An 18948-nucleotide genomic window follows, 5' to 3' on the forward strand; every position below is an offset into this window, starting at 1 on the left:
CTGCACTGGCCAGTCAGAGGAAATGCATTTGGAACTCTGGCACCACTCTTTAAAGGCACTGACAGAATTAAAGCAAAACTTTTTATTTATGGTAGAAAAATAGAAGTATTTGGATTTTTCACTTTTATTCCAGATGTTACTCCCGACTTCTTATAAGTATCCTTGAGTTTGAAGGCCTCTGGTAAACCCACATTTTTGTGAGAAGTGCTTTCCTTAGTTTACAACATCAATTTCTAAATGTTGGATGTTTTTTCTATTGCTATAGTTATCACAAAATTAAACTTAAAATACCATTTTTTAAAGTTCAGAAAGAATTCTCATGCAATCTCACTAAAAGAGCCTTGTGAAAAATGACTGCTTTTCTTGACAGTTACTTATTATCATGCAATTCCTCTGCATTGAACACTCAGATCTGTTTTTTCTGTTTATTTCCATGAACTTCACATTACACTGAAAAGAAAGCAAATGGGCCAGAGAAAATGAACAAAATGGGCAGATAAAGAGAAGCTTACCTTCATATAGCAAAGAAAAACATAAATTTGTAAAAATCAGAATGGATTACATATACATGAATCTCTATTATAAGCCAAGAATTTACACAGTGAAAAAAAATCACCCCACCCTCAAGGATGCAGGCAAAATATTTCATGAAATTATTAAGGACGTAAAGTTTTCAAAAAAAGTACAGTAAGTTTCTTTCAGAAGTAATAATAATGTTAAAATAATTCAGTATTGTTCACTTCGTGTTCAAAAATATTTTCATTAATTTTTGAAAAGATAATGGAAAGTTTATTAACTAAAAAGTGACCTCCTTTGGAATAATTCTTATATACTCTTCTCATTCTCACTTCCATCCATATAATTATAAAATCTTAAAGCTAAAGGGGGCTGGGCACAGTGGCTCACACCTGTATTCCCGGCACTTTGGGAGGGGGAGGCGGGCAGATCACGAGGTCAGGAGTTCGAATTCAGCCTGACCAACATGGTGAAACCCCATCTCTATGAAAAATACAGAAATTAGCCAGGCGTGGTGGCGCACACCTGTACTCCCAGCTACTCGGGAGGCAGAGGCAAGAGAATCGCTTGAACCCGGGAGGTGGAGTGATCGTCACTGGGCGACAGAGTGAGACTCCATCTAAAAAAAAAAAAAAAGGTAAAAGGGATCTCAAGAGGTTATCTGGTTCATCCTTCATTGACAGTGAACCTCAGCTAGTCTCAGATATAATACTAAGTGATGCCTTAATAAAGGCAATTGCTGCTATCTTTGAAATGCTTTAAAGTTGAATATACAACTGCCATTTTTACAGGATCTGTGTTTCCTATGTTTCATAATGTTAAGTTAAAATATTAAGACCTCCTGGCTACTTAATACAGGCACTCACTGAGCTTTTAAAAAAGAAACAAGTAATAAGTTACTAGATAGTTCACCAGTAAGAAAATGTATATACAATATAGAAAATGAGGACTAATACATCAAATTTTTTCTCCTTTGAAATATTTTCAACCGTCATTAAAATTGTGTTGTGAAAGAATACTTAACAGCAAGAGAAATTGTAACATGAGAAGTGAAAAACCTAGCACAAAAGATGTATGTACATTAAATGCCTTTTTCTATAGGCACATAAAGGAGGGAAGTAAACAGTACATTTAGAGTTTCTGTTTTGTTCTACGTTGTTTTTTAATATGTTGTCTGGCCCAATTCACCAGCAGAGAAGAGAAAATGATTATAGACAATGTTTTACCTCTAAAATAAAACCATGTATCTTGAATAATGTAATAAAATGGAATCTTTTGACTGGAATATAATAAGTGTAATAAGGAATCCTATTAGTTATGTGACATGTAACAGGAGTCTGGCTTTCCAAAAGAAGAAATGGGGGAGAAGTATTCCAGAGACACCTATTAGAATAGGGACTGGCAAACTTTTTCTGAAAAGGACCACATAATAAAATATTTTAGGCTTTGCAGGTCATACGTTCTTTGCAGGGACTACTCAAATCTGCCCTGGTACCATGAAAGCAGCCATAAGCAATACATAAGCAAATGAGTATGGTTGTGTTCCAATAAAAGTGCATTTACACAAACAGGCAGAAGACTGGGTTTAGAGTGCAGGGCTTGAGTTGCCAACCCCAGGACTAGACTATAAGCTCCATCAAGTCTGGAATCTTTCTGTTTTGTTCCACTATGTACCAAAAGCATCTTGAACAGTGCCTGGTAAATATTAGGCACACAATAAATATTTGTAGAATAAACTACTTTTTGAACAGAAAAACAAAAAGGAACTACACTTCTATTAAATCTCTATTCCATTTAATTTGTATTTCTAGAAAAGAGAAAAAATCATTACCAGACATGCTCAACTTATGTGTAACTTGTACATAAAAGTTGATCTACAAATAAAGATTAAACTATGAGGTATGATTAGGCAAGTCTCCAAAAGAACCCACAAACTAACTCAGCTACTATTTTATAGTTTTATAGGAACATAATAGTGAACCTTTGTATAAGAAAAAGAAAATGCGTTCCAAATTTAAAATGGAACCTCTAGGAAAATTTTTCTCTCAGTATAATTGCAGAACACTATATTCCAAGAAGGCCCTTCTCACCACTTGTCCCACAGGGGCTAGGAAGCTCATCACAGGAGTTCTCAATGGCAGATTCTAATAGCTGCCATAGCCAATTACAGGGACTACAGTGGCAGAAGGCCAAAGGAATGTTTCAGGAAGAAACATTCATGTGAACAAATAAAAACCCTCTACAAACAAATAAGCATTTTCTAGACCAGGTAGGATAAAAATAACTTCTTCATTTGTGGAATTAGTAATTTTGCCTTCAGTCACTCAACCAAATGGTCCCTTTCTCAACCAAGACATGGAAATTAATAAACATCCTGAGCACTAGGGTAATTTCTTTTACCAGGAAAAAAATGATACTTACAGACTTTCTGATATCTTTGGAAGAGAGATCTATCAACTTCTTGTTCATGGACCACTCTTCATCAGATTCCATTATGGCTTTCTAAGAAATATCCATTTGTTAAGTGAAAAAAGAACATGTAAGTAAATAAAAAGAGACAGTTTATAACAAGTAATATAACAAATTAATTATGGGGTATATTATACATAGTAGGCCATTATTCTGAACTGATTAAGGCTTTAATTTTAGATATTTAAAATACGAACTTCTTAAATTTTTAAAATCCTACCGTTAGCCAAAGATAATACTCTTTTACTCATTAACTGTTGTACTAACGAGCTCAACTTTACATGACAATCCTTAATAAGACCAATCAATTTAATATGAAACATAATTTGTGACCATAAATTTCAATCTATAGCACCGCATTCATAAAGATTACTAAATAAATTCATTTAGTTTTACTGCTCTTCTTCCAAAAGGCAACAGAGTAATTTACATGCTTTCTGGCAACCAAGGACTTGAACTATTTCTGCTCATATAATGAAGAAGTAAAAATACAGGAAAAAAAATGTGCTCTAGAAAATAAAGCCAATTTTTTAAAAGTGCAGGAAGCATAAGTCTATTTCAAACAGATAGCAACTTAACTTTGATTGCATGCAACTCAACGCTTTTATTTACCCCTCACACATTTTAAGTTTTTGATGTCAGAATTTATATAACTACAATTTGTCAATTTGTAATTTAAAAAACAAGAATTTTTTTAAACGCAGGGAGAAAATACATATACATGGAATAAGACTTCCTATGCTAAGCAATGTAACTGCCATTTATGGTAAATAAATATTTAAAAGAAAAGCCAGAGTGATAAATATAAAATAACCTGTTTTTACAGTACTGTTATTAACAAAGCAAATTTTAAAGATAAAATAATAAGAAGTTCAATTTAAATAGAACAGATACAGTGTTATTCCCTATTTAAAAGGTACCAGTTGCTTGGCTTGACACTGTAATATATAGCACATTCAATATAAAAGCATCTTCAATGATCACATAAAAGATTTAGTGTAGGCCAGGTGTGGTAGCTCATGCCTGTAATCCCAGCACTTTGGGAGGCTGAGGCGGGCAGATCACGAGATCAAGAGATCGAGATCATCCTGGCCAACACGGTGAAACCCCATCTCTACTAAAAATATAAAAATTAGTTGGGCGTAGTGGCGGATGCCTGTAGTCCCAGCTACTCAGGAGACTCGCTTGAACCCGGGAGGCAGAAGTTGCAGTGAGCAAAGATCAGGCCACTGCACTCCATCCTGGAGACACAGCGAGACTCTGTCTCAAAAAAAAAAAAAAAGGTTTAGTGTGGTAAAGTGATACACCATTCTAAGAGATGACATTTCTGTCATCCCATATGAGCAAAAGTGGCTGCTCTATGTTAGGTCACATTCCTCAAATGACTCTAGTCACAATCATCTAGGACTCTACTGAGGAAGTACAAAATTAAGCACTCTGAAAAAAGAAGTATAATAATCTCTTTTCAACTAAGTTTGGTCAACACAGGACTGGCATGGGTCTTTGGGATTATCTGGCTTATTCTCTTATACTTTAATAGCATAATTTTTCACATCAAATAATCAGGTTGTCTTTAAAGATTTCTAGAAAGAAAGTAGAACTTTACCAATTCATAAATCTTAACAGATTTTATAATTCTTTTTCTTGGAACTTAGAGTTCATATTAATAAATTTTATCATTCCATGCTGTCTAAACATTTTATATGCAATCTTCTTATACCAGCTCACAAAACACTACTTTCCTTTATCTTTGGACATGTTGCTATTTCATATATGGTTCTACATTTACACATCTATATTAGTCTATAAATTACAATGTATTCAGGTCAGGATCAAACACATGCTATTTTATAATAGCTCTCTGAATACCGTAAATGACACTTCGTTGGTTATGAACTCTAGCCATTATCGTATGTCCAAAATTGCATATCATGGTTAGAAATTTTCCTTTTTACAAATAGCATGAAATATTAAATGCTAAAACTTACAGCAATAACTTGCCTCAGCATTGTAATGTGTACTATTTGTTGTTGTTATCTTTGGTTCTAGTGTATTTCAGTAATCAGTTTTCTAGAGTTGTGACTATAATTTTGACTTGAAAGTACCTCAAAGTAAAATAATGATTTCATCTGAGAAATGGGAAATTATTATAAGTTACCATTTGATAGTATATTCATACGCCTAAATAAGCATGCTTTTAAAAAGGTCAAAATCAAAAATTTCTTCTGAGAGAAATTTATACAGCAGAGTATTTTGTGCTTCCATTTCTTTCTTTCTTTTTTTTTTTTTGAGACAGGGTCTCGCTCTGTCGCCCAGGTTGGAGTGCAGTGGTGCGATCACAGCTTACTGCAGCCTCCGCCTCCCAGGTTGAAGTGATTCTCCTGCCTCGGCCTCCAGAGTAGCTGGGATTACAGGTGCCCACCACCATGCCCAGTTAATTTTTGTATTTTTAGTGGAGATGGGGTTTTACCATGTTGGCCAGGCTGGTCTTGAACTCCTGACCTCAGGTGATCTGCCCACCTCGGCTTCCCAAGTGAGGCACTGTGCCTGGCCTTTTTCTTTATATAAATTTTGATGTAAGTATATAGGAGAAAAATACATTAATCAAGACAACAATATTTGTAAAATAGCACTGTAGCAAAAAATAAGCATATATGCAAAGACTACTTATAAATACCTTAAAATAGATGGGAGCCATGTCGCCCACTTCCTTGGGGAGAGGAATGCATTCATAAACCATGTGGTACTGTTTCTTCATGCCCATATTAGTTTCCAAAAAGATGCAGTCTAATCCTTTATCTTCAAACATCTTTACCAATGATTTTCTGAACATCTGAAACAAAAGAACTACGTAAAGAAAACACTCAAAGGTGATTCAAAATAACACATTTTCAAGAGATTTGAAATATGAAAACTTTAATAAAAAAGTACAAATCCCTTTAAAATGAAAAATAAATAAATAGTAATATCTGAACTCTGCAATGTTATAGGTGCTTTACTTTCTAAATCTACTATATAATTTCATATGTTTAAGCAAGATTCTTTTAAAAAACTGAAACCCACTATGTATATATTAGAAATAGTTTCAGTAAAATGAGAGAAAGAAGAGATAAAAATCAAATTTAGGTGGTAAAATATGAAGAACTGCCAGAACAATCATAGGAAAACATCCATAAGCCAAAAGAGGTACTCTGAGCAGATGGGCATCCTTAAACTCAGAAATACATGAGAATTCACTCCCAATTGTTTTCCTATGCTCATAGCATCTGCATTTGTTGGTTCCCTATTTCTGCTGACCCATCACTAATAACCTTGCATATTCAGGTAGTCCTCTATTTTCACATATAATGAAGTCCTATAAAGTATATGAAAGCCAAATACACTAAAGTTGAAAATAGGGTTCTCTCTTCCCAAGGAACTAACCATTATTATACAACTATATACAACTATACATACACATATAATCAGTTGTCTTTGTGTGTGTTGTGTGTGTGTGTATTTCACACTCCTAGGCCTAAGGGGCAGCTGTTTGTAGAGGGTGGCTGAACGGAGCTGAGTGGTCCAGGATGTCTGCATGCATTCACATGACATCCCTTATAATACAGGATGGAGCTAGGGATTGAAAGAAAGGGGAGCAGGCTGAAGGCTGGATGCCAGAGCTCAGTTCTGTCCACATCACCATGTCTTACTGTGAACCCCTCAAGGTGTCTAAGAATTCTGGATGGGCGCGGTGGGTAATCCCAGCACTTTGGGAGGCCGAGGTGGGTAGGTCACCTGAGATCAGGAGTTCAAGATCAAGGTGGCTAAGAATTCTAAGCTAAAGTTGGCCTTGTAAGATGTTATGAAAGTATATTCAAGTAGGAAGACAAAATGTATTTTATTTAGATTCGTCAGCTTGATTTATAACTTTTTAATATTTTGTTTAAACATTTTGTTTTGAGGTAATTACAGATCACATGTAGTTAAAAGAAATCATACAGAGAGATTCCATGTACCCTTTACTCAGTTTCCCCAAAGGTAACATCTTATAAAACTATACTATAATATCACAACCAGGATATTGACACTGATACAGTCAACATTGAGAGCAACTCCAACACCGTCCATAAAGATCTTGCCTGTTACCCTTTTATTTCCTCCTCTTCTTTTATTTTTACAGATGTGGTTATGCTGTGTTGCCCAGGCTGAAGTACCAGTGCTATTCACAGATGCAATCATAGCATACTACAACCTCATAATCAGGCTCAAGCAGTCGCCCCCCCATTAGCCACCTGAGTAGCTGGGACTAAAGATGTGTGCCACCATGGCCAGCTCCTGTTACCCTTTTACAGTCACAGTCATTCCACACCCTACCCAGTCCCCATTCCCCCTTCTTCTGCCTTCACCCTTAATGTGTTCCTGGTTTCTTTAATTCTGACATTTCAAGAATGTTACATAAATAGAACCATGTAATCTTTTGAGGTAGGCTTTTTTTTTCTTCAACTGTTAAATTTTAAGTTCAATGTCACATGTGCAGGATGTGCATGTTTGTTACATAGGTAAACGTGTGCCATGGTGGTCTGCTGCACAGATCATCCCATTACCTAGGTATTAAGCCTAGTAACCATCAGCTATTCTTCCTAATGCTCTCCCTCCTCCCACCTCCCACCCACCGACAGGGTCCAGTGTGTGTTGTTCCTCACCACCATGTGTCCAGGTGTTCTCATCATTTAGCTCTCGTTTATAAGTGAGAACATGTGGTGTGTGGTTTTCCGTTCTGGCATAAGCTTGCTGAGGATAATGGCTTCCAACTCCATCCATGTCCCTGCAAAGGACATGATCTCATTCCTTTTTATGGCTGCATACTATTCCATGGTGTATATGTACCACCTTTTTTTTATCCAATCTATCATTTATGGGCATTTAGGTTGATTCCATGTGTTTGCTATTGTGAATAGTGCTGCAATGAACATACGTGTGCATGTATCTTTATAACAGAATGAATTATATTCCTCTGGGTATACACCCAGTAATGGAATTGCTGGGTCAAATGGTATTTCTGCCTCTTTGAGGAACTGTCACACTGTTTTCCACAATGGTTGAACAAATTTACACTCCCACAAATAGTGTATAAGCATTCCTTTTTCTCTACAACCTCACCAGCATCTGTTGTTTTTTGACTTTTTAATAGTAGCCATCAGGCTTTTTTCAATCAGCATATTCTCTGGAGATCTACCCAGGTTGTTTCATGTATCAACAATTCATTCTTTTTCATTGCTGAGTGTATTCCTGAAATGGATGTACCCAGTATGTTTAACCATTCACCTTTACAGAATATCTGGGATATTTCCAGTTTTTAGTTATTACAAATAAAGCTGCTATGAATATTTGTGCACAGGTTTTTGGGGAAATATAACTCCATTTCTCTGGAATAAATGCTAAGAAGTGCAAGAGTTCAGTCCTATGATAGTTGCATATTTCATATTTTAAAAAACTGCCAAACTGTTTTCCAAAGTGGTCAGACTATTTTACATTTCTACCAACAACAGAAGAGCAATTCTGTTTCTCCATATCCTGGCCAGCATCTGGGGTTGTCAATGTGTTTTATTTGACATTTTGATAGGTCTAATTTATCACTGTGATTTTAATTTGTATTTTCCTAACAGCATTTTTATATGCTTATTTGCCATCTATTAATATATATCCTCTTCGGCAAAATGTTTCTTCATGTCATTTATCCTTTTTTTTTTTTTCTGAGACGGAGTCTCGCTCTGTCACCCAGGCTGGAGTGCAGTGGTGCGATCTCAACTCACTGCAGACTTTGCCTCCCAGGTTCAGGTGATTCTCTCACCTTGGCCCCCCGAATAGCTGGGATTACAGGCGTGCACCACCACACCCGGCTAATTTTTGTACTTTTAGTAGAGTCGAGGTTTCGCCATGTTGGCCAGGCTGGTCTCCAACTGCTGACCTGAGGTGATCCACCCGCCTCGAATTCCCAAAGTGCTGGGACTACAGGTGTGAGGCACCGTGCTCGGCCAACTTTCTAACTGGACTGTTTGTTTTCACTGTTTTGACATTCTAGATATAAAAATATTCTTTACATATTCTATATACAAATCCATTATCAGGTATGTGGTTTGCAAATATTTTCTCCTAGTCTATAATTTGTCTTTTCATCTTCATATCAGAGTATTTTGCAGAACAAAAGTTTTTAATTTGACAAAGCTCAATTTATCAATTTTTGTTTCCATGGATTATACTTTTGGTGTCAAGTCAAAGAACTCTGTGTACCCAAGATCTTGACAATTTTATCTTGTTTTTTCCCCAAAAGTTTTATAGTTTTGCACTTTACACTGGAGTGCTGTGCTCCACTATACAACGGAGGGTTGTGTTCCGTTTTGAGTTAATATTTATATAAGGTATGAGGTTTAAGCTGATACTCAGTTTTTGCTATGCATGTCCAATTGCTCCAGCACCATTTACTGAAAAGGCTATCCCTTTTCCACTGAATTGCTTTTGCACCTTTGTCAAATTCAGTTAAGAATATTTGGTTGTGTCTATTTCCGGGTTCTCTATTTGGTTTAATTAATCTATATGTCTATCCCTCCACCAGTATCACATAATCTTGATTACTGTAGATATGTAATAATCTTGCTTATTATATATCTCCAGTAATCAGGTAAGGCTGATTCTTGCAACTTTATTCTTCTTGTTCAAAATCGTTTTCACTATTTTGATTCCTTTGCCTTTCCATATAAAGTTTACAATAATTCTATCTATACCTATAAAAAATCTTGCTGGGATTTTGATAAAAATTGTGTTAAACTAGTATATTAATTTGAGAAAGACTGTCATCTTTACTATGTTGACTCTCCTAATCCATAAACATGGTATATCTACATTTACTTTATTTTTGAAATTTATCTTATCAGTGTTTTGTAGTTTGTAGCATACAAAACATGGACATGTTTTGTTAGATTTGTACCTTAGTCCATCCTCAGTACTTGTGGATTCCATATTTACAAATTTGCCTTCCAAATCAATTCTCATGTCATTTTTGAGATCTTTCACAGGCAACTGCAGAGTGGTGAAACAGCTGAGTCACCTGACATACACATTCCCAACCAAAGTTGAACAAAGCAATGGTCTGCCCTGTTTCAATTCTCAACGTAAACACATGTGCTCTTCAGGGTCTATTTAGTGCCATATTTCCACATATTTGTGCTTTTTGTTGTTGATTTCTCTATTCAAACTGGACCCTAAGCACATTAATGAAGTACCATTTGGTGTTCCTTAACACAACACTGTGATGTGATGTGCCTTATGGAGAGAATAAGCTTTAGATAAGCTTCCTTCAGGCAGTCTTTAATCTTTGATTCTGAGAGTTTTTATCATAAATGAGTGGGAATTTCATAAAATGCTGCTTCTTCTTCACTGATTGATATGAACATGGTGGATTATAATGATTTATTACCTAATATTGAACCAGTCTTGCATACGTGGTATAAGCCCCACTGGGACATAGTGTGTTATTGTTTTTATATATTGCCAAACTCTATTTGCTAATATTTTGTTAATAATTTTTACACCTCTATTCACAAAGGATATTGAGCTGTAGTTATTTTATTTAACTGTCTTGTGCTATGAGGATAACACTAACTCATGGTATCAGGATAATACAAACTCCCAATACGAATGAATTGGAAAGTGTTCTTTCCTCAAGAAATTATATAAAATTGGTGTCAATTCTTTAAAAGTTTCATAAAATTCTCCAATGAAACCATCTGGGTTTGGAGATTTAATTTTTTAGAAGTTTTACATTATGAAGTCTACTCTCTTATTAGTTAAAACATTGTTCAAATTGTCCATTTCATATTGAGTGTGTTGTAACCGTTTGCATTTCAAGGAAATGATCCATTACATCCAGAGTTGTTCATATTATTCCCTTATTATCTTTTTGATGAAAATCTATACTAATACTGTTTTATTTCTGATATTGGTAAATTGTTTTTTCTCAATTTTTTTTCTTTGTTGGTCTTGCTGGAAGTTTATTATCTTTTTTAAAACCCCAACTTTCATTTCATTGATTTTCTCTATGATTTTTCTATTTTCAATTTCATTGATTTCTGCTCTTATCTTTATTATTTCTGTCCTTTTGCTTGCTTTGGATATACTTTGCTCTCCTTTTTCCAGGTTCTTGAGGTGAAGGTTTTTCCTCTTTTCTATAAGTACTTAGTGCTATCAATTTCTCTCTTGGCACTCACTTAGCTGTGCCTCATAAATCTTAACATGTTGTAATTTCACTGTAATTCAATTCGATTATTATTTTTTTAAATTTCTCCTGAAACTTCTTTTTAAGCTCTATTGAAATGTATTATTTAATTTCCAAGTATTTGGAAAATTTTCTATTATCATTCTGTTATTAATTTCTAGTTTGATTCCACTGTGGTTAGAGAATGCACTCTGTATGATTTCAATTGTTTTAAATTTGTTGAAGTTAGTTTTGTGGCAAGATAAGAGTCTATGCTCTGAAAAAAATGTTTTCTAATATTGTTGAGTGGAGTGTTATACAAATATTGATTAAATCCTGCTGACTGATGGTAATAGTAGGCTGACTAATGGCCCCCAAAGATATCCAGGTCCTATTTCCAAGAACCTAACAACATTACCATATAAAGCATAAGAGATTTTTCAGATATAATTAAGAATCTTGAGACAGGAAGATTATCCTGGATTGCCTGGGTATCTCTTAAATGTAATTAAAAGTTTCTTTATAAGAGGGAGGCAGAGCAAGTTGTGACTAAAGAAGAGGAGAAGGCAATATGATGACAGAAGCAGAGACTGAAATGATGCAGCCACAAGCCAAGAAATGCTGCCATCCCCTAGAAACTAGAAGAGGTAAGGAATAGATTCTCTTCCAGAGTCTCCAGAAGGAACCAGTCTAGTCGATACCTTGATTTTAGCCCCGTAAGACTCATTTGGAAACTGACCTCCAGAACCATAAGAAAATACACTTCTATAGTTTTAAGGCACTAACTCTGTGGTAATTTGTTACAGCAACAACAGGAAACTCATGCGATGGCATTTTTAAGTTCTTTTATATCCTTGATGATTTTCAGTCTGGTTGTTGCATCAATTGTTAAAATGGGGGGAGGTGCTGAAGTCTCTAACAATAATTATGAATTTGTCCATTTTTTTCTTTCAGTTCATTCAGTTTTGTTTTACACATTTTGTGCCTCAGTGTTGGCGTATGCACATTTAGGACTGCTATGTCTTCTTGGTGGATTGACCCTTTCACCATTATGTAATGTCTCTCTCTTCTTTGGTAATTTCCTCTGCTCTAAAGTCTACTCTATCTGGCATAAATGCTTTGTTTTCATTAATGGCTGCATAATATATATATTTCCATCCTTTTATATTATTCTACTTGTGGTATTATTACATTTGAAATGAGTTCTTGCAGACAGCATATAGTTGAGCTATGAAATCCCCTCTACCAAACTATCTTTTAACTGACATACTGTTTATTGATATAGTAGAGATATTCTACTTTTATTTTTTTGTTTTCTGTTTGTTCTTTCTATTGTTTTTCTGGTTCCTTTCTCCTGCCTTCTGATGGTTACTTGAACATTTTTAGAATTCCATTTTGATTTATCAGTAGTGTTTCACAGTCTGTCAATTTGTACAGTTTTTAAAGTGGTTCTAAGAGTTGCTTTAAGGCATTACATATACATACATATATATTTAATTGCAGTCTACTGGGGCCACTTTACCAATGCAAATAAAATATAGACACCTTACTTCCCTTTATGTCCCTTTACTCTCCCTCAGTTAGAATTGTCTTAAATACTTTCTCTACATACATTTGGAAACACATGAGACACCAGGCGCTGTGGTTCACACTTGTAAGCCCAGCAGTTTGGGAGGCCGAGGCAGGCTTATCACCTGAGGTCAGGAGTTCAAGACCAGCCTGGACAACATGGTGAAACCCCGTCTCTACAAAAAATACAAAAATTAGCCAGGTGTGGTGATGCATGCCTGTAGTGCCAGCTACTCAGGAAGCTGAGGCACAAGAATCACTTGAACCCAGAAGGCAGAGGTTGCAGTGAGCCAAGATCATGCTACTGCCCTCCAGCTTGGGTGAGAGTAAGACTCCATCTCAAAAAAAGTTTCTGGGGGCTGCCAGCATTTCTTGGCTAGTGGCTGCAACATTTCAGTCTCTGCTTCTATCATATTAGCTTCTCCTCTTCTTTAGTCAAAACTTCTTTCCTCCTTCCTGATTTTCCAGCATTTTTTCTTTTATCATTTCCTCTCAGATTAAAGAACTTCCTTTAGCTATTCTTTTAGGATAGCTCTGCTGATGACAATTTCTCTTTCCATCACCTAACAATGTCTTGATTTTCTCCCATATTCCTGAAGGATATTTTCACTAGAAACAGAATTCTTGCTTGACAGTTATTTTCTTTCAGCACTTGAGAAATGTGTTACTTCCTTCTGGCCTCCATGGTTTCTAGTGAGAAATATGCTGTCATTCAAATCGTATTTTCCTTATAGCGTTTGTTGTATTTTCCTAATTGCTTGTTGAAGCATTTTTATGAGGGCTGCTTTAAAATCTTTGTCAGATAATTAGGATGTCTCTGTTATCTTGGTGTTGGTGTCTACTGATTACCTTTTCCATCCTAGTTGAGATTGTCTCTATAAGTAATTTTCAATTGAAATCTGAACATTCTGAGAATTAAGAGACTGGATCTTGTTTAAATTTTCCATTTTATACGGCTTTTCCTAATACTGCTCCATCAGAAGAAAGAGAGATACTACCTCATTACTGCCATATGGGGATGGAAGTTCAGGTTCCCAACTTGGCCTCTGTTGACACTCAAAAATGGCAGAGGCGACTCATTACTGCTGGGTAGCAGATGTGAGTTCTAGGTTCCCATTAGGCTTCCACTGATACTATCCTGACTGGGAAGAGGAGGCATGCCTTGTGTCTCCTCCCCACATGGTTTCCACTCATCGATACCTTCACATGCCTAGTGTTACTTGCACACAAAAAAACTAAAAAACAGAATCAAATAGGAAAAAATACAAATTTGGTATTACGACAGCTTTTCAGATTGTGTCTATTTTGTTACTTGTTACTATGCTTACAAACTTTTATTTATTAAAAAAACTTTATTGTTACTTATTTCAATATCTAGTCCTAGAGTGAGAAGATAACCTTATATACTAGAAAAAGGAAAATTGTTAACAGAGTGGAACTATATATTTGTAACCCAAACTTTTTCAAAGAAAAGATGTACATAGAAAGCAACAGCAATAATAATACATGTTTAAATAATCCAAAAATTACCTCACAAACATCCTTACTTCATGTTTGTTCATACTCCCTTTCTGGCTTAATTATTGGATGACTGTTCTAGATTTATCTGGAGAACAGCGAAGAAGGCAGACTCAAAATGTCATGAATTATAAACAAAAACTGAAAAAATACTAAATTAGTGTTGCAAGAATGGTTCTGTATTATAAAATATATAAACCTCATACTAATAGCTCCAAGGAGGATACACACACATTTAAGTACTTCTCCTCTTTCTCTCTCTCTCTATACACATACATATATATAGAACATTTTAATTTACAAATACGAGTTTAATGGAATAATTTGAGTTTGATCAACTCTACCAAAAGCATGATGTTCTCCATACTCAATAAGAAATACGCTATAAAAAAATATTCATTTTTTAAAAAGTTATGTAACAACTAAACAATGGGGAATTTTTTGTAGTTCCATATCATAAGATAAATCAACTGTTTTATATTTAAGAGAGACATAGAGTTTCCATGTTATGGAGATGACATGAAACTCCCATATTCCTAGCAAAAAACACTTCATTCTTTGGGTAACCACTACTTTCCACATTTCTAACCTACCATTATTCATCTAATTGCCCATTCCTCATTTAGTCAATGCATCCAGACTACAATTTCTTATAATCAGTTTAAGGAAACTATACTGCAGAATGTTGCAGGTCCTTTTGTATCACCACAGTATAAAAAAAATCAAGTACGTATGAATACATACTTTTGACATTAAAATTAAAGTACTCCTTAAAACTATTAATGTTATGTAGGACTGATTTTGGAATATTAATGCTACAATTTAAAGTATAACATGTTTAAATATAAAGTTATCAAGTTATCCCAAGGTAAATGTTATGCGATAGAACAGAACTCATTTATTACTCTCTCCACAGAGTAACACCTCAAAAATGAATTTAAACAATTGTTTAAAAGGCATAAGCTACTTGAACAAAGGAAATGAGAGAAAATGCAACGACAAATCAGATCACTCCATAAGAACTGACTTAAATGCTAGAAAGTTGGCTCATACCTTGGGGAGGAGAAAGAAGGTTAGCAGGGACAGCAAAGAAGAAACCCATGCGACACTGCAGAACCTTCAACAGGCTCAGGAGTTGGCAGCACCAAGTACTTATGGAAGTGGAGGTGAAGGTATGGCTAAAAACAGATGACTTAGAGGAAAGCCTATTAAAAAAGCAATGAACATGCCAGATCCCCTCCTCATCATCAGAATGCTACAGGATTATCCTCTGGAAAAAGTAAAACAAAGTAGCTGAGCTAGAAAACCAGACACAGCTGAGAGTTTACAGTCTGAAAACAAGGGTGTTATCAGAAAGGTTACTTAATGTCCATACATGTTCAACACTGCCACCTCCAGTCTTCTTCCCCAATTCAGCTCCCAGAACACTGGCAAGCAGGCTTACATGACAGGAGATTGAGAGTCTTTTCTGAAGGTCTGGCTATAGCCCCAAGAAAAAGATCTAAAGGTACTAACATTGGCTGTTTCCTAATGAAATGGCCCCACATATCACTCCACATTGAAGTTCACTGTATGTAAGCATCAGTGATCCTCCTTTATCCCCACCTACCAATTTGGGATATTTTTAAATGGGCTTACAGTGTTTGATTACAGCATATGTTCAAGAAAATTTGTAAAAATTGTAACAATAAATTTAGAGGGAACCAAGTTTCACTATATATTTAACAAAACCAGCAATTTGGATCTTATTTAAAATGTGTGATTAGCCAAGTATGCTACGCTGAAACATCTCTGCATTTTATATTAAATAGGAAGTCTAAAACGACATTTAAATATTACTAGATACTAGTGATTTTTAAAACCACTTGAAAGAAGTGGCTCCTGCATTACAACATTTGGCAACAACATTTTGTGCTAAGTCAAATTTTTTTTTAATATATCCAATAAAAGAGGTAAATAATCAAAGATATTCACTAAAGTAGAATTAATTTGAGTTGTACATATTTTGAAAGTAAAATAACAACAACAACAGCAAATTGTACTTCTTCAAGCTAGGATTCAAATATTTCATTAGTTCACTAGCCTACAATAATTTATAACTTCTAACAATTATTTTCCTTTCTCACACAAAAGGAGTTATGACACCATTATCTGCATAAAACAATTTGGCTTTTCCTCTTTCCCAGTTTTCCATAATATATTTGGCTTCCAAAATCTGCTAAACTATAATGTAAACTATACTAGAAACACACCATATATTTTGGCAGAATTAATGAACTACTTGATCTCTTCATTTCTTACAGCACCTAAAATATGATATTCATGTACTCAATATCTGTTAAATTGAATAAAAATCTTCATCCACTTAAATTGTTTTCATCAAGCAGCTTGATTTCTTATAGAAATATAAAACATACACACTGTATTCCTAATTTCTTAAAATATTTTTGGTACTGCACTTTGCTCTAAGTTAAATCAGTTTTATATGTATGCATTTTTAAAAGGCATCCTGGAAATGTTCTAAAATAATTCTAAGAACTGAATGCCCATACTTTCCACCTGAAATTACCTACTGGCACTGGCATCCACTGCTAGGAAAACCCAAACTTTCACATCAAAAATACTTATATTCTTACTTTTGCCTGGTTGCAGATGCAATAAAACAATCTACCCTTTTAACTTTCACAGCATAAACTTTAAAATTACAAGGTATACAAGACTAAATTTCATCAAATGCCATCAAAACATCTCTTCTTTTGACATACGTATCAGCATGCTGCAAAGATCAGTCGTCTCTTGTGCAGCGCTAACTTACAATTTTCACATTTTCTAATTAAGGCTCCCTGTAGCCCCTATTCAGTTGTCTGGCATTAAAAAAATAAAGTGTTTTCTTCCTTTCTTTCCTGGTCATTATCAGGTCTTGAAATAATTCAGCAACAATTTCACCCATGGTGTGCCTTTCACTCTCTTAAAGCATCAGCCACAAAAACAAATCCGTGAATCCAAAAGCTGGGCCAGATTATGAAGGAAAAAGAGCAGAAATTAAGGCTAGTAACAAAATCACCACAAAAACACAGCAGCAGAGAAAGCCAATTCTATCACAGGAAAATACGGCAACCGCTAAATATAAACCTCTGACTCCTCAAATTTATTTTCGTTATCTGAAAATGTCTTTCCTTTTAGCTGTGATTTATTGGCTTACTGTGTAAGAACGATTCTTTCATGCTACAAAAGAGGTGTTGAAATCTTAGGCTGATTTTTTAAGTAACAATAATTATTACTTTGTCCCAGTTTATTTCGAAGATAAAAGGTCTCAAAATCTGGAGCACGCAAGGAAATAAAATGATGGAAACACCATGATCCACAGATGGATACAACTATGAAAACACACGTGTTTAAGTTTAGAAACTAAAATCATTAAATGAAGGTATAAAACCTATTGGAATGTATCACAATAATTTACAAAAATTGCTCATGAGTTTTAAAATGATAATGAACATTTATCATGCTGACCTGGATCTCCTCCCAGATGTCTTCATCCAATAAAGTAGCTGCTCTATGGTGCTGCAAAGGGACTATCAGGCAGTGTCCCTCAGTAAGAGACCGTACGTTGGGTAAACATAAATAAACCTATGGGGGAGAAGTACAAAAGGTGAAATGTTACTGCTATTTATTCTCAGTTGTAACAGATGAACCCTTGGTAGAAAAAAAAAAGATGAATATTTAATGAAGAATACTTAAGAATTGCTTTTGTAAATGTTAATATTTTTAAAGATATTTAATATTTTTAAAGGCATCAGGATGGTTTTTAATAAACTGAAAATTTAGAGCACAGATCTTATACATCAGACAAGGATTAAGATTAGGCAAAGAAGAGCAGAATGAATGACACAATATCCTTAATCTGAAGGGGCTAGATACTTGAAAATCCTTGAAACAACACAATTTTCACAAAAACAAAAAGACACATGGCCTAGTAATGGTCTATCGGATGCCTGTTTATCAGGCCTTCCTTCTCTGATTAGCTGAGAAAAGAGAATAAACTGAGCTCAAAGGAAGAGAATATGACCTTGGAATGACCTTACTGCTATTTATTTACAAACATCTATTACCTAAAAACTAGTGCTATTTTTCCATTATATACAAACTGTCTTTTTTTTAAAAAAAAAAAAAAAAGGTTAATCGGTATGTATACAGAGAACAAAAGCATTACAAAGGGCTTGATCTAATTCTTATTTCTGTTATATTTTGCTGGGTTTTAGCTAGAAATATTTTGCAAAGCAGACATTGTTTATTTAATAGAATAACTCAAATGTTTAAAACTTTGCTGAGAACAAAGTACGAGTGCACATGGATATCTACCTAAAATTACAGTAACCTCACAAACATGTTCATGAAAAAAAAGAAAAAGAAATAAAGATTAAGGGCCATGGATATGTCTGTAGACAACTTACAAGATTTAGAAAATAAAATATTTAAAGAAATGACTGAATTTTCTACATAATCACTGAGATAAAGAGCCAGGTCCAAGTGTCAACGATAGGTCAAATGAGCTGTAATAAAATTCATTTTTAAATGCATTATAAACATAAAAATCACCTAAATTGGTATCAAAATCAGTTTTTCAAAACAATAATAGAAACATA

The 18948-nt window shown here is 34.7% G+C and overlaps 2 protein-coding genes across 2 annotated transcripts in view; one reads left to right on the top strand and one right to left on the bottom strand.

Annotated features, from left to right (window-relative positions):
- ACAT1 (acetyl-CoA acetyltransferase 1) overlaps positions 1-18948 on the top strand; it is a 976528-nt gene that overhangs the window by 172605 nt on the left and 784975 nt on the right. The gene's annotated exons all lie outside the window — the stretch shown is intronic.
- The window catches only part of CWF19L2 (CWF19 like cell cycle control factor 2), an 808601-nt gene that overhangs the window by 5546 nt on the left and 784107 nt on the right, over positions 1-18948 (bottom strand). Inside the window, exons 15-17 of the mRNA XM_050758687.1 lie at positions 17816-17932; positions 5663-5818; positions 2938-3018 (exon numbers count right to left, since the gene is read on the bottom strand). Of these exons, the coding sequence (XP_050614644.1) occupies positions 2938-3018; positions 5663-5818; positions 17816-17932 (354 nt within the window). The remainder of the gene's footprint in view (positions 1-2937; positions 3019-5662; positions 5819-17815; positions 17933-18948) is intronic.

Source organism: Macaca thibetana, chromosome 14 (genome assembly GCF_024542745.1).
Source record: "Macaca thibetana thibetana isolate TM-01 chromosome 14, ASM2454274v1, whole genome shotgun sequence".
NCBI classification, from domain to species: domain Eukaryota; kingdom Metazoa; phylum Chordata; class Mammalia; order Primates; family Cercopithecidae; genus Macaca; species Macaca thibetana.